The 14,929-nt window shown below is 37.2% G+C and overlaps 1 protein-coding gene across 2 annotated transcripts in view; it reads right to left on the reverse strand.

The window, feature by feature from the left end:
* Positions 1 to 14,929, reverse strand: part of LOC127620583 (GRIP1-associated protein 1-like) — a 61,563-nt gene that overhangs the window by 19,214 nt on the left and 27,420 nt on the right. For both annotated transcript variants that reach the window (XM_052093747.1, XM_052093746.1), the window contains 3 exons: positions 13,706 to 13,839; positions 10,341 to 10,457; positions 9,545 to 9,638 (listed from right to left, as the gene is read on the reverse strand). In XM_052093747.1, the coding sequence (XP_051949707.1) occupies positions 9,545 to 9,638; positions 10,341 to 10,457; positions 13,706 to 13,839 (345 nt within the window). The remainder of the gene's footprint in view (positions 1 to 9,544; positions 9,639 to 10,340; positions 10,458 to 13,705; positions 13,840 to 14,929) is intronic.

Raw genomic sequence — 14,929 nt, forward strand, 5'->3', positions numbered from 1 at the left:
ACAGAGGTTCTCAATAGAGTGTAACAGTCTCTAAAAATCGTATACATTTTTCCATAGGGGAATTGATTATTCACAATAACTTGGCATCCTGTATAAACCCTTAGGCTTTGTTCACACTACATGACAAATCTTTTTGTGTCCTGATATTTTTAGACTTCAGTCGCATTTGCTAGCACATCCACATTAGTCGTCATAGTAACGATTCAAACTTGCAAATGGTCACCATGCGTGAGAGTTTAGCAATGGATGTTTTGCCATTGATTAGGATTTTCATTTACATTTAGTTTCGTTTACATTTATCCAAAGTGACTTACAAATGAGGGACAAAGCAAGCAATTCAGGCCTTATCGGAAGAATTGCAAAGAAAAAGCCACATTTGAAACAGAAAAAAAAAAGGTTAGAGTGGGAAAAGAAATAGACATTGGACAACAGATAATTGGAAAAGTGTTATGGTTCTTAACCCCATTGAGATTTTGTGGGATCAGCTAGACTGTAAGGTGTGTTAGAAGTGCCCAACAAGACAGCCACATCTATGGCAAGTGCTACAGGAAGTGTGGGGTGAAATGTCACCTGATTATCTGGACAAATTGGCAGCTAGAATGCCAAGGATCTGCAAAGCTGTCATTGCGGCACATGGAGGATTTTTTTACTCTTTGAAGTAGTTTAAGAAAAAAATTATAATTGTAATAGTGATTTTTCACGTTATTGATGTCCTGACAATACACTGTGATCAGTTGAATGCAACTTTGGTGAATGAAAGTACCAATTTCTTTCCATATTAATTAATATCCACTGTACTCACTTTTGTTGCCTGCGGTTTAGACATTAATGGCTGTGTGTTGAGTTATTTTGAGGGGACAGAAAATTTACAGTTATACAAGCTATACACTCACTACTTTACATTGTAGCAAAGTGTAATTTCTTCAGTGTTGTCACTTGAAAAGATATAATCAAATAAACAAAAATGTGAGGTGTGTACTCACTTTTGTGAGATACTATATATATATATATATATATATATATATATACATATATAATAATATATTTGTCATATGGGTGCAATCCATTCAAAAGTGATTCTCCCAATACATTGTACCCCTTAAAGACTTTACCTTCCAGTGTCAGTTTTGGAGTGTTGAAAAGTGTAATATAACGGTCATTTTGAAGTAATTTTAATGGAAAATTCTGATTGTAACAATCCTACTGCGTATACATAATTTTTGTTTTCCCTTCGAAGTACCCTGTCAAGGCATCATTTATGCCTTTTGGAAAGCAGAATAAGTGTTCTTGTTGCAACACCTGACATAACAACCCATAGCTCGGAACAAAATATCCATGATCCTGAAAACATCTACTGATAAAAGAGTCTGTATATTTGTATTTATTTGAATCTTTTACAATATAAATATATTTATTCTAAACTCATAATCAACTTCTTAACATTTTAAATCAATAATTTTATATTCTTCCATAGTTTTTGTTTCTATTACGTTATTTGCAATGCTTCTTGGGATTTTAGTTCTTTCCCTCATTTAAGATGTTGGTCTTTTTGACCAATTTGTTTCAGATTAAAGTTTTTAATGTTGCGATTCACCTCGGATCTGGTTGGTTTGATTGATGGCTTTGAACTCTTAGATGGCTAAAACGTGGGCAGGCACTGTTGCGGTCTATTCTGGTCATGGAATACCCCAGAACAGCACATTTTGGCACAGTCTCTCTTACTTAACACACCTGATTTTACTCATCAGCTCATTAGTAGAGGCTCCAAGACCCGAACTGGGTGTGTCAGACAAGGGAGCCATCCAAAATGTGTGGTGCTGGTGTACTTCAGGACCAGGATTAATAACCACTGTTCTTTGCAATCCACTATTTGAACAGGAGAACAATGCATAAAGTTCTGGCAAGTGAAAAGTCAACAATATTCCAAGGTGGCATGTATGTCTGGCTTATTACGCCCCCCGCAAAGCTGTTTTCTAACTTACCATTTCTTCAACACATTGGCAACAACAGAAACTTCCACGGATTCAAACGGCTACATCTCAGATAAAATGTTGCACTGTTTCATTTGTTATATCTCTGGCATAAATTTACGGGGAACCGCACTGGTGTAAGGATAAAGCAAAAAGGGAGGGGAAGAGGACAGAGGAGAGGAGACAAGAGGGGTGCTCAGTCTTTCTGCTGCATTATTGAGGATGAGCATTGGGTTCACTGAGGCATGTCGGCATTCTGAATCATTTACATCCTGCTAATGTCAGCTCTCATCTAGCACTGCTACCTTTTGCAATCATTTCTTTCTTCATTTTTCTATAGAGTTTCCATCTCTCTACTCCTTTTCTCTCTCTCTCCATTGTACATCTGCCCAGATCTATCCTCTGTTGTTGTAAGGAGATGCATGATTTTTTCCAATGCTTTTCAAAAAACTTTAGATTTCCCGTAGACTACATTAAAGATAACAGCATTTCAAAGGGCTTCAGATAAACTGTCTAATTAGGCTATATCTTATACAAGGTACGGGGTATACACAGTGGACTCAAATGGTATTTGCACACTTTTGGAAACCCAAGTCAAAATTTAAAGTGAAAGAACGTCATTGAATTAGATACAAAATATCAAATCAAGTTGCATATGCAAAGAAATTATGCTAGGCCTTTTCTCAGAACAAACTTAAAGACATCTTAGCAATTACTTTTCACCAAGTGGTCTCAAGGTCACTTTTGTGTATAAAGTCAAGTTCACAGAGATGTCGTTCATCACATGAAATATGGACATGTTATTTTTACAACGAGAAAGTGTCCAAATAGGCTATTTTATGTCATAACTTTGAAAAATATTTATATTACAAAAATTTGAGACCTGAAAAACTGAATTTATTTGCTTAAAGGGGTCATAACATGAGGAATCAGATTTTCCTTGATCTTTTTTGACATATAAGAGGTCATTGTACTATAAAAACATACGGTAAGTTTCAGAACTGAAAACTTCCTTCTTAAAAGAGCATTTATTTAAACCAAGATGCAAAAATGGCTCGTTTGGAATTTGTGGAACTTGTGATGTCACAAGGACCAAATACATCTGCTATGCCCATTTTTCCATCATTGCACCCTTGGCCCCGCCCACTGGTGCTCAGTCAGCACACAGTTGAAGTGGAGAGAGATGGGAGATTCATCCTAAATTGACATTCACAGGACACCTTCATGTGCCTGTCAGTATTTCAATGTGTTTCCACATAAACTTACACAGACAGTCGTCTTTGACCTCTTGATACATTGGATTTTGAAATGTGAAAACCCCAAGATTCTATAGGTTTTTGTGTGCAGTCAGTGATACCAACAGAGGACATAAAAATGTATCCAAATAATAAGGTGTTTATAACTAAAGATGTTAAGTATGTGACTGAACTTGAGGAAAATTGCTTTTAAGAAGGAGGATACAAAGGAAATTAAAAAAGAAAAATTCAGATCAGAGTATGAGTATTACTAATTCGGTTATACCAGATTCGTCATATAGAATTGATGTTGCGGAACAGGTGCGTACTTTTAAACAATTAAATCAGAGGAAGGCTACAGGACCTGATAATCTCAGCGCATTCATTTTCAAAAATGTTGCCGATGAGCTTGCGCCTGTGTGCCAACCTATTTTTCAGAGATACTTATATTATCCCTGAAATGTGGAAGACTTCGTATGTAATACCTCTTCCAAAGAAAGTAGAGGTGGAGGAATTTGGGGTTTTTTGGCCCGTAGCCTTAACTTGTATCGTTATGAAAACTTTAGTGAAAATTGTCAGTAGAGGGTAAAATCGAATTAACTTATCAGTTTGCATATAAGCAAAATCGCAGTACTGAAGATGCAGTGGTAACATTGTTATATCTGATCTTGAAACATCTGGTTAACCCTTTTTTTGGACTTTACCTCTGCATTTAATACGATACAATCAGAGCTTCTATTGACAAAATGACTCAAATAAAAGTTAATCCTTACCTGATTCATTGGTACTATTCATTTTTGACAGGAAGAACACAGATGGTTAGTCAATCAGAATTATTCAACTCCCATTGTCACTTATTCAGGAGCGCCTCTGGGTTGTTTGAGCTCAACTTTCTTTTTTACCCTTCATACAGACGATTGTAAAACTGATATTGTCAATGCTTATATATTGAAGTTCTCAGATGATACTGTGCTGTTGTCTTTATTGGGGATTGAAGATGATTCCAGTATACATCAAGGTTGAAAGGATAGATTAGTGGAGAGGTGCAAGAGGAATTGACTTATTATAAACAGGAAGTAAAAGTAAACAAAAGTAAATCATTTTTGGTCTGCCAGAGTATAGATATCAAACACAAGTGACTATACATAATATAAAGATTGAACAAGTTTCGTCTTATAAATATTTTTGGTGTCTATTTGGACACTGCTTTATCATGGAGTGAACATATAGATTATGTTTGTTGTAAGGTACAACAACGTATTTATTTTCTTCTCTTCCTTTAGAGCAAACAAACAGATCTTGCTATTATTCTTTCAATCTGTAATATAGAGTGCTGTACAATATGGAATATGTGAATGGTATAGCGATCTCTCTGTTAAACTTAAAGCTCAGTTGGCTAGATTGATATCTATTTGTTCTAAGATTGTGAGCCAAATGCTTGAGCCAAGTTTTGTATAGAAAAATGTATTTGTCCCTGACAGGTAAAATTATGTATGTGTGTGTATATAATCAACTTTTGCCATCAAACAGAAGACTTAGAGAGTAGCATATGCTAGAATTAACAGATTACGGAAATCTTTTGTTCATCATCTGTAAAATGAATCAATCAGGATTGGGGGTCTAAGTAGGCCTCAGGGTGCTGAAAAATAGAAAGGACTAAATCAATGCACAACAGCTGGTTGTGTATTTACATACTTATATGTGGGTTTTGTATTAAGTGGTGTTTATTGTATTGTGCTTTATAATTTGATGTGGATGTGTATTGATGTGAATTAATGTGAGGCAGTAAACGCTCTGGGATGTGAGACAATTTTTGGAAGAGATTCCACAATAATGTAAAATTGAATTGGAATATACTTCAGATATATTTTATTCATAAAAATTTCTAGGGGTGACAATAATTGAGGCAAATGTGTTTTGGAGAAAAATATTTATTTAATTTTTAGATTCATTCCTCCCTTTCAATTAGTTTATTTCAATTAAAGGTTAGATTTTTGGTGCCAATATTTTTGGCCATGACTAATAATATATATATATATATATATATATATATATATATATATATATATATATATAACGTTTCTTACTTGCATAAGTATTCAACCCCTGTGCTGTGGAAGCTGCCAGGTTACACAGATGAAATAAATTGCCCTAACAAGGACACAATTACTTTACCATTGGCTTCCACATTTGAATCATTAAAGTTGCAATCACATTTTCTTGATTAAAAACCCCATTGATGAAGAATAATTTGTCAGTCTGTGAATCTGATGGAAAATGAAGACCAAAGAGCATTCCACAGAAGTTAGAGATAAAGTAATAAAAATGCATAGATTAGGGGAAGGGTATAAAATAATATCCAAATGTTTGGATATCCCAGTAAGCACAGTTGGATCAATAATCAGGAAAAGGAAACTGCACCACACCACCCTGGCACTGCCAAGAAAAGGCTGTCCCTCAAAACTCAACACTCCAACAAAAAGGAGACTTGTGAGAGAAGCCTCAGAGAGGCCAACAATCACTTTGAAGGAGCTACAGAGTTCAGTGGCTGGGAGTGGATTAATGGTGCACCAGTCAACCATATCAAGAGCAATGCATAATGCTGGCCTGTATGGGAGGGTGGCAAGAAAGAAGCCGTTACTCAAAAAGTATAATCTGGAAGCACATCTGGAGTTTGCCAGAAAGCATGTGAGTGACCCAGCTGCAGTGTGGGAGAAGGTTATGTGGTCAGATGAGACCAAGACAGAGCTTTTTGAGCAAAACTCAAAGCGCTATTTGTGGCGCATCCTAACACTTCCTATGCCTCAAAACACACCATCCCTACAGTGATATATTGTGGTGGCAGCATTATGCTGTGGGGATGCTTCTCATCAGCAGGGACTGGGCATCTTGTTAGAATTGAAGGAATAATGTATGGAGAAAAATATAGGGAAATACTGCAAGAGAACCTCCTTTAGTCTGCTAAAAAACTGAAGCTTGGGAGAAAATTCACCTTTCAGCATGACAATGATCCCAAGCACAAGGCCAAAGCAACTTTGGAGTGGCTCAAGAACAAAAAGATAAATGTCCTACAGTGGCCCAATCAAAGTCCTAATCTCAATCCGATTGAGAATCTGAGGAACTATTTGAAAAGTCCACAAGCGTCACCCAACCAACCTGAACAACCTGGAGCAAATCTGCCAAGAAGAATGGGCCATAATAACTTTGTCACTGTGTGCAAAGCTGGTACATATGTACCCCAAAAGACTTAGAGCAGTTATTGCAGCGAAAGGTGGCTCAACCACATATTAATGTTTGGGGGTTGGATACTTATGCAAGCAAGACATATCAGTTTTTTATTGTTCATAAAAATATTTCCCAAATAAAAAAAACAATAATTAATTTTGAGTTTCAGTGTTTTAAAATAAAATACCAATTAAAATGAAATTTCAGTGTACCATTTGTAATTCGGAAATATGAGAGAATTGGTCAGGGGTCTGAATACTTTTGCAAGGTACTGTGTGTGCATATCTATATCTACAGCTTACTGCAGTCACATTTCCTTGTTTTACTGAGGGTAGAGCCAGCAGTAGTGTGGTCTTAATGGAGAGTATGTGCAAATCAACTCTCTAAGGGGGCCCTGCGAGCGCTTTCAGGACAAAAGTTAGGTCCCAAGTCAGGACTGTTGCCGGCTGAGTTAGATTTAATCATCTCCTCTAAGGAACTTTATGATTAAATCATGTTTGCCTGAAGTGGCACCTGATTCAGGTGGTGATATGCAGATATAGTCACCACATAAACTTTAAGCATTGATGGAGTGAGTCCTGTGTCTAATCGCTCTTCAAAAATATGAGAATTTCATGTATGGGGCAGTTTACTGGGTCTTTGCCATGTGAAAGACACCAATCAGAGAACACATTCCATATAAGCACATAGAGGCATCTTGTGGACGGTGCTCTGACCTGTTAAATGGTGTTCATGACTGAATGTGTCAGTTCGGGCACATTTAGCATTCCCCGTTCAAAGGCCACATGTGTAGGCTTCGCTGCACTGCCATGTGTTTGAGAGAAAATATCTTTCTTCAGCTGTATTTTCCATAGAGGCCTATCCAGTATTTCTACCATTTCCAGAATCCAGGACTGATTGGGCCATTTCGCCTTAATTAACAAAACTGTTTCCTTGTCCATTCAGACTTTGCTGATGACCGAATGAAGGAGGCGCACTGGGGGAACCGCATACTAGCATTTCACCGGCCATACATGGGCCAGCGCGACATGGCGACATATAAACGTCACTACTGTTGTGTTTTCCGAACTAATCAGAATGTGGTGATTCACAATATCTAGCTCTCAAAGCTAGAAAGACAGCCACAAGCTCTAGGCGGTTGACATGTCACGGCCGTTTCGCACCTGTTTCCAGGTGTCAAATAGAGCGTCCATTACACACCATGCCTCAACCTGTGCTGGATGCATTTGTGGTCAGCACTTTCTGAAACTTGACCCAGCATAACACCCTGTTGGTAGAAGGGTGGCACTGTCCATGGTGCTAGAGCAGCAGAAAGTGGCGAGTTACCGCAATCTACATGAAAATGAAATTACTTCAGTGGTAATGTTTTTTCAGCTTGAACTGAAACAGACACAGAACAATGGTCTGTACACGTTCGTTTATGAGGTGGGCACACATGAACTCCTAATAAGCAGATTTACTGGCTGGTTAAAAGTTTCCTTTTCGCCCAGTTGACATTAGACCAGCTTTACCATATGGCAAAGCAGTTGTGTTTGCTCAGTAGTGCCTCTGATTGGCTAGTAATAACCAATCGATGAGGTAATTCACACACAAACACCGTTCATTTTCAATGGGGTTCATTGATACATTTCATGAACGTGCATGGAGCCAGAGACAGACTGAAATGAAGGACTTTAAATTGATAGACAGTTCCCTCAAACATTTGTGTTGCAGTTATCAAAATAATCGTTAGTTGCAGCCCTAGTTGTGCATAATGTGAGGCATTGAGGAGGGAAAGCTCTTTAGTGAAAAAGTGTGAGCATCTCGTGCATACGCAATGAGCGCTGTAATCTTTTTGCAGTCTTTGTAATTCATTACAAGATATAATGCACCACTCACCATTGGAAGCAGTTTTGCAAAATACGTGGGCTTGAAGTGGTAAAGCCCTATATTGAAAAAGTGTGAGCATAAAAGGGCGGGACTCAAACACCACAGCATATTAGAATATTGCCATTATTGTAGAGAGGTTTCAACTAGTTTGTGAGGAAGGACACTACCCATTTGCATTAGCAAACGCAATGTCAAATGTACTGAGTCATAAGTGAACCTAGCAACATTTATTTTTTTTGTGATTATTTATTAAACATTTTGTGTTTCTAACTATTTACAACAAAGCCCAAGATCGCCCATAACCGTAAGACTAAATATAAATACATAGAATAGATAAACATGACAAGAAATTCAAATAAAATTGACCAAAACTTAGAAGGATCTCAAAAACTTCTTGATAAAGTCTCAATAAGGTCCAACCAAAATTGTATTGTCTTTCTATTGGCTCCGAGCACTTTAGCTGTGGTACATTCCAGATGGGCAATGTCCAGTAGATATGACATCCAGATAGACAAGCAACATTTATTTTTATTAGCCATTGCTTTTTTCTGCAGCAAAGTGCTTTTTCAAGAGCACCTGAGAACAGTACAGTGGCACCAAAATAGCAGCATTAAAAATAAGACCAATAAAACATTTAGTGGAAGATTAAATGAGTAGAGGAAAGAAAAGTTCAGAGATAAACATAGAAAAACATACAGCGCCATAAAAAGAATATTAAAACCTGACTATTTATGCAGCTTGTCTGCAACAATCCAAAATTCCTTTTATTTAAAACTTCTAGCGCTCTAGAGATTGAGGTATAATAGCAGAGGGCATGCAAAACAATTTTACGATGAAGGCAATTCATGTTTACATAAAATATTGAGCGTGCCTAGCAAATCATATTAATTTCTCAAAAAGCAACATTCTTACATCTAATATATTCAAGACTGAAATAAAGAATTTTGCAAGCCTTTCAATTAATATTCTCTCATTGAGTTAAGGGGTGAATCTCACAAAAGAAATGTTTGGTTGCATTAAATTTTTTTCTAAACTATCTTTTGATTTTAAGTTGAAATATGACCAGAATATTTGCTCACAGTTTTTGGAAGACATTTTACACTCTTGCAGCCATCAAGCTTTCCTGCATGAATGGCTGCAGCTAACAGCTGATCTGATCTGTAAAACTTTACGTTGGTTGCATTCAGACAGTGAGAACTTCCATGGCCGAGAACAATAAGAGAGAGGGAGAGAGAAGCCACTTACCTCTCCTGCTGTCCATGACGTACATCTCAATAATGGTGCTCTTTTTACAGATGTCATCAGCCATTGATGTGCAGCTGACCTCCAAGTGTTTCACCTGAACACAGAACGCAGATAAGATCGGCGGCAAACTCTGCTGCACACCACAACGATACAAAAGTGTAAATTAACCTGATAAGTAAAGTCACAGGCATTGTGATCCCTGCCAACAAACTCAACAATGATGTCTGGCTGACTGTCTACAAGCCTGCTTATTTATAAGTTAATATGCTCATTTTGAAGGTGAAGTGTGCAATTTATTTTTAAGTTAAAATAGTCTTCTATGCCAGCCTAATAAGCGAAGTGTGAATAAATTGGTTACAAACTCTGGCAGTGCAACGCCATATCCAACTATGTTTGAATAAAATCCAGAATGTTCCTTCAGGGTATATTTCATCCAGATGATGATGACGTGACGTGTGTATTGTGACTGGAATTGACCTGTTTGAACTTACAGTATCACGTATCTTTTAAAGCAGAGTGAAGTAACTTGTCAATGCCCTAAATACATATTTCCATTTCAGTAGTTACTGAACAAGACAGATCGATTAAAGAGTGAAAACATCAATACCTGCATGAATATTTTATGATTCAAAGACACAATTCAGCACTTACAACCCTCTATGGATCACATAGAGAAACTGCCCGGGTGAATGCTAGCTGCAGTATACACACTGCAAACCTGAGCGTTTCCACGGGAGGTAACTTTTCTTAGTAACACAAGACTGTTAGGATTGGTTAACCTTCTCATACATCATACCTTCTCCTCCAGCATCCACTTCTCCTGTTGGACCTCTGCAAGTCTTTGGAAGAGCTCGCTGACCTCATCGTCTGAAAGGTCAGCAGGTCGCTGAGACTGAGGGCTGCTGGTATTGGACTGTGGAAAGAGAAAAATTATATCTTGTTTAAACATCTATACAATATCTTAACCAGAATTTATATTCCAAACTATGCTGAAAAGTTGACAAAGGCTTGTTTTGATAGATTTTAAGATTTATAAACAGTTAAAGACAGAAGTTTACATACACTTAGGTTGAAGTCATTAAAAGTATTTTTTTTACCACTCCACAGATGTAATATTAGCAAACTATAGTTTTGGCAAGTCGTTTAGGTCATATATTTTGTACATGACACAAGTCATTTTTTCCAAGAATTGTTTACAGACAGATTGTTTCACTTTTAATTGACTATATCACAATTCCAGTGGGTCAGAAGATTACAAAGTTAACTGTGCCTTTAAGCAGATTGGAAAATTCCATAAAATGTTGTCAAGTTTTTAGACAATTAGCTTCTGATTGGCTAATTGGAGTCACCTGAGGATGTATTTTAAGGCCTACCTTAAAACTCAGTGCCTCTTTGCTTGACATCATGGTAAAATCAAAAGAAATTAGCAAAGACCTCAGAAAAAACATTGTGGACCTCCACAAGTCTGGTTCATCCTTGGGAGCAATTTCAAAATGCCTGAAGGTACCACCAACATCTGAAGCAACATCAAGACATCTGCCAGGAAGTTAAAGCTTGGTCACAAATGGGTCTTCCAAATGGACAGTAACCTCAAGCATACCTCCAAATGTGTGGCAAAATGGCTTAAGGACAACAAAATCAAGGTACTGGAGTGGCCATCACAAAGCCCTGACCTCAAACCGATAGAAAGTTGTGGGCAGAACTGAAAAAGTATCCTGACATTTCACATTCTTAAAATAAAGTAGTGATCCTAACTGACCTAAGATAGGGAATGTTTTCTAACAATTAAATGTCAGGAATTGTGAAAAACTGAGTTTAAATGTATTAGGTTAAGGTGTATGTAAACATCTGACTTCAACTATATTATGTTTAATTACACATAATATTACAACTTGTATCTGTACAGACAATTAAGCAAAAACACAAAGAAGCGCAAGGAGAACTAAGTTACATGCTAGTCCAAATTGTAAATTTAGTAAATACGCCACAAACGTAACAGAAATACACTATAGGTAACACAGTATCCTAAACAGTCTCTAAACACAGAAAATTAATAGCAGACTCAAAAGCATGATTAATTCACAACATTTAATTAATTTTGCATGTTATCATCAACAACAACAAAAAAAAAATAATCTGAGTAAAATTGTTTAAAATGTATGAATATGGCATAATGTAATATTGATTACATTTAAAGATTATTTTCCTTACCAGAAAAAAAGACTATAATGAAAACAATAAAATGTAAAAATTAACACTGGTATCGCACATGTCTACCTGGTGGACCAGCATACTGTATAATGTTCACCAGCAAAACTTGGCCAAAGAAGTCTAACTGCTTAAGGAGCCTAATGGGGATAAAAGCACAACAGCAACCTATGATGGGGAATGGAATCCAAAACCAAACAGCAATCAAAGAAAAGAAAGAAAATCATACAAACTGTCCAAGCAAAAACCAACCGGCTACGGAACAGCTTCTACCCACAGGTTATAAGACTGCTTAATGCAACCTAAACATTGCTCAATGCTCATCACTAACCATTTGTTGATATGAATTATATATTTTACTCCACAGCTTTTATTGAATCCTGTCCAACTTTCCTTTTTATTATCTACTGCTACTTTTTTCTTTTTATAATTTCTGCATAATTTACTGTATTGATTTAATCAGAGCTTGTGAGAAAAAACATTTAATAGTCAAATAAGTAACCGGTTGCTTTTGTACACCTCTCCTTTCCCTGTATTGTGATAAATCAGGAGTAAAAGTGTACAAACTTCGGGGAGGAGACATAGTGCATGATGGACATCGTAGTGTGCACATGGCGGTTATTGTAGTTCTAGAGAGTATGAGCCATGCTTATCAGCAATGAGCAGAGCACAACAAGTCTTCTTTTAGCCCACCCTGAGATTTGTTTAAAAACTGAAAAATATTGCTGTTAAAGGAAAGTAAATCTAAACGCTTCAGTGGAATCCAGTTGTACTCATCATTTGCAGCAGTAGATCTTTTTGTGCACTGGAGCTTGCATGAGCAGCAGTCATAAACTTTGCCGTTGTCATGACAATCACAGCAATAGTTAAGATATGTGTCATCATAAGGCAACATTTTGTCAAAAATGTAACATCCGGGTAAGTGAAACTTTGATTATCACGACTGATTCATGTAGGCTGCATTTAAAATGTGTAAACATACATTTTCGTGGTATAATATAGCACAGGCATAAGCCTGGAGAAGTCTTCCCGTGGCCACGGCATGATCATACAGTTATATACAACGTGGAATTGTCAATGTCTGTTTGTGCATCCGAATTGCTTTGTTTTAAAGCTGCCTGTAACTACTTCTCTAGGATCAGTCTGCATCCAAACTGCTTTTTTAAAGCCTTTGACATTCTACATTTGGTTGAGTGAAATGCGATTGATTCATGTGTAAATACACGCTGCATTAAAAATAAAAACCAGCAAACGTGTTTAAGCAGAGGGATTATGAGACTAGTCTTCCACTGGCCATGACATGATATACAGGATGAAATACTCGCTCAATTCATGGACTTATAAAGCCAAACTGCTCTGTGTTACAGCTCACCGTAACTGGGAGAATGGGATGAGAAAAGCTACCTCTGGATCAGTGGCTCCGAGCAACGTTCAACACTGATTGTTTATGCATAGAAATTGTCTTTAAATATTGTCTTTAAATAAAATATTCTAAAGTTTTTGTTTTATAATAAACAAGTGATGTGATTTGTGAAACATACAGTTTTTAAGACATTTTGGTAGCAGTAAAAACTATTCCATTCAAGTTGTATAAACATGCACGTTTGCAGTAGGATGACCGTAGTATGCACCGTGGATCAACTCAAAACAAGCCTGCACTGAAATTACTTAAGTGAAAAATTACTTATTCATCAGACTGTTTTGTAAAGAAAATCGTTTTCCTGCACAAGAACACATGTGTCCCTCAAGGAACTCCCAGCATGCTAGGACAAATATATAATCTGTGCTCCCCTGTTTATTCAGAGGCACAGTGTATTTATAGAAATTACACTGTTTAGGAGTTTATTAATGGCTTCTGGAGGACAGAAATGCAGTGGAGCTCTGGGAAAAGGAAGCGTCAATTGTGGCAAATGTATTTGTGAATGTCGCATGAGCACCAGTGTGCGGCTCTACCTTATTGGTGCTGGGAGCTGATGCCCCATCTTTCATAATCTCCCTGTAGCTGAAGGAGGAAATACTGCTGCTGTCACCCGTCTGCTGTGTACGGCTCGGGGAACTGAGCTCTGACAACATCAGCTCCTCCAGACCTGCAAATATACACACAAAGCAATGAGAGGAGCATTTTAACAACTCAGTGGAGACTAGCAGAAATGTACCAGCATATCTCCTCCACAAACCATACATTTTGAGGTGTCATTCATGTCTGTATCACAACGTTGTGGGACTAGTTATGCGCCAAAGTTTAATACTTAGGTTTTGGGGTTTGTTGAAATCCTTTAACTTAAGTATGCATAGTAATAGAGTAAATGCTGTTTTTAGAGAAAGAACATTATATTGAATAGAAGCCATTATGGTAATCTAAATATATTATGCTAAATTGTTGGCTCTCTCTTCTCACAGGTTGGGCCAAAGAACGACTTTCTGAAAAAACACATTGTGCAGCTCTCTTTGCTAAAGTGCGTGCGTGCGTGCGTGTGTGTGTGTAGTTTCCAACCCTTCTGGACACTTGACAAAGATAAAGCTCCCTACTTTAAAATGTCTTATTCTAAACTTTCTGTAGAGCAACCATTAAACATTCAGAGTCTTTTAAATTATGAATGGCTCAAAAGATGACTGCCCTGGCATCGGCAACAATCTACAGAGAGCAAATGCACGTATGCATAGATCGGTGGCACATTTTTAGAGGGAGTCTCCATCAAATATTTACAGCTGTGCCTCTGCCTCCCTTTCTGTGTTGGGTTGGTCCCTACAGGAGTTCATGTTTTTAAGGCACAACAACCCAATGTACCCAAGAAGTTTCTTTTAAGTTGGGACATTATTTGTTGATTTTGAATCAGTGTTGGGCCACTGGAACTTCGGGTTGTAATATTCTACATAATCACAATAGTGAAATTGGAAGAAAAACACCTGGATTCTAGAAGGCACCAAACACATTTTTGAGTAAACATAAACTAGACAGATGTTTTAGAGCATTTCACCATGTCTTGCACAGGAGCAATGTTTTTTAGATGCCAAGTTGAAAAGAAATTCAGCTATTAAAAACATATCTCAAGACATCTGCATTTTGTTCTATTGGTTGTGCAGCATCTAGTTTTTCATAAGTGAAAGAGCATGTTTGGTTTGAAGAGCCCTTCATCCTGCCTTCACGTCATCTTGAAATTACCATAATTACAAATT

The sequence above is a fragment of the Xyrauchen texanus genome, chromosome 27, assembly GCF_025860055.1.
Source record: "Xyrauchen texanus isolate HMW12.3.18 chromosome 27, RBS_HiC_50CHRs, whole genome shotgun sequence".
In the NCBI taxonomy this organism is placed as follows: Eukaryota; Metazoa; Chordata; class Actinopteri; order Cypriniformes; family Catostomidae; genus Xyrauchen; species Xyrauchen texanus.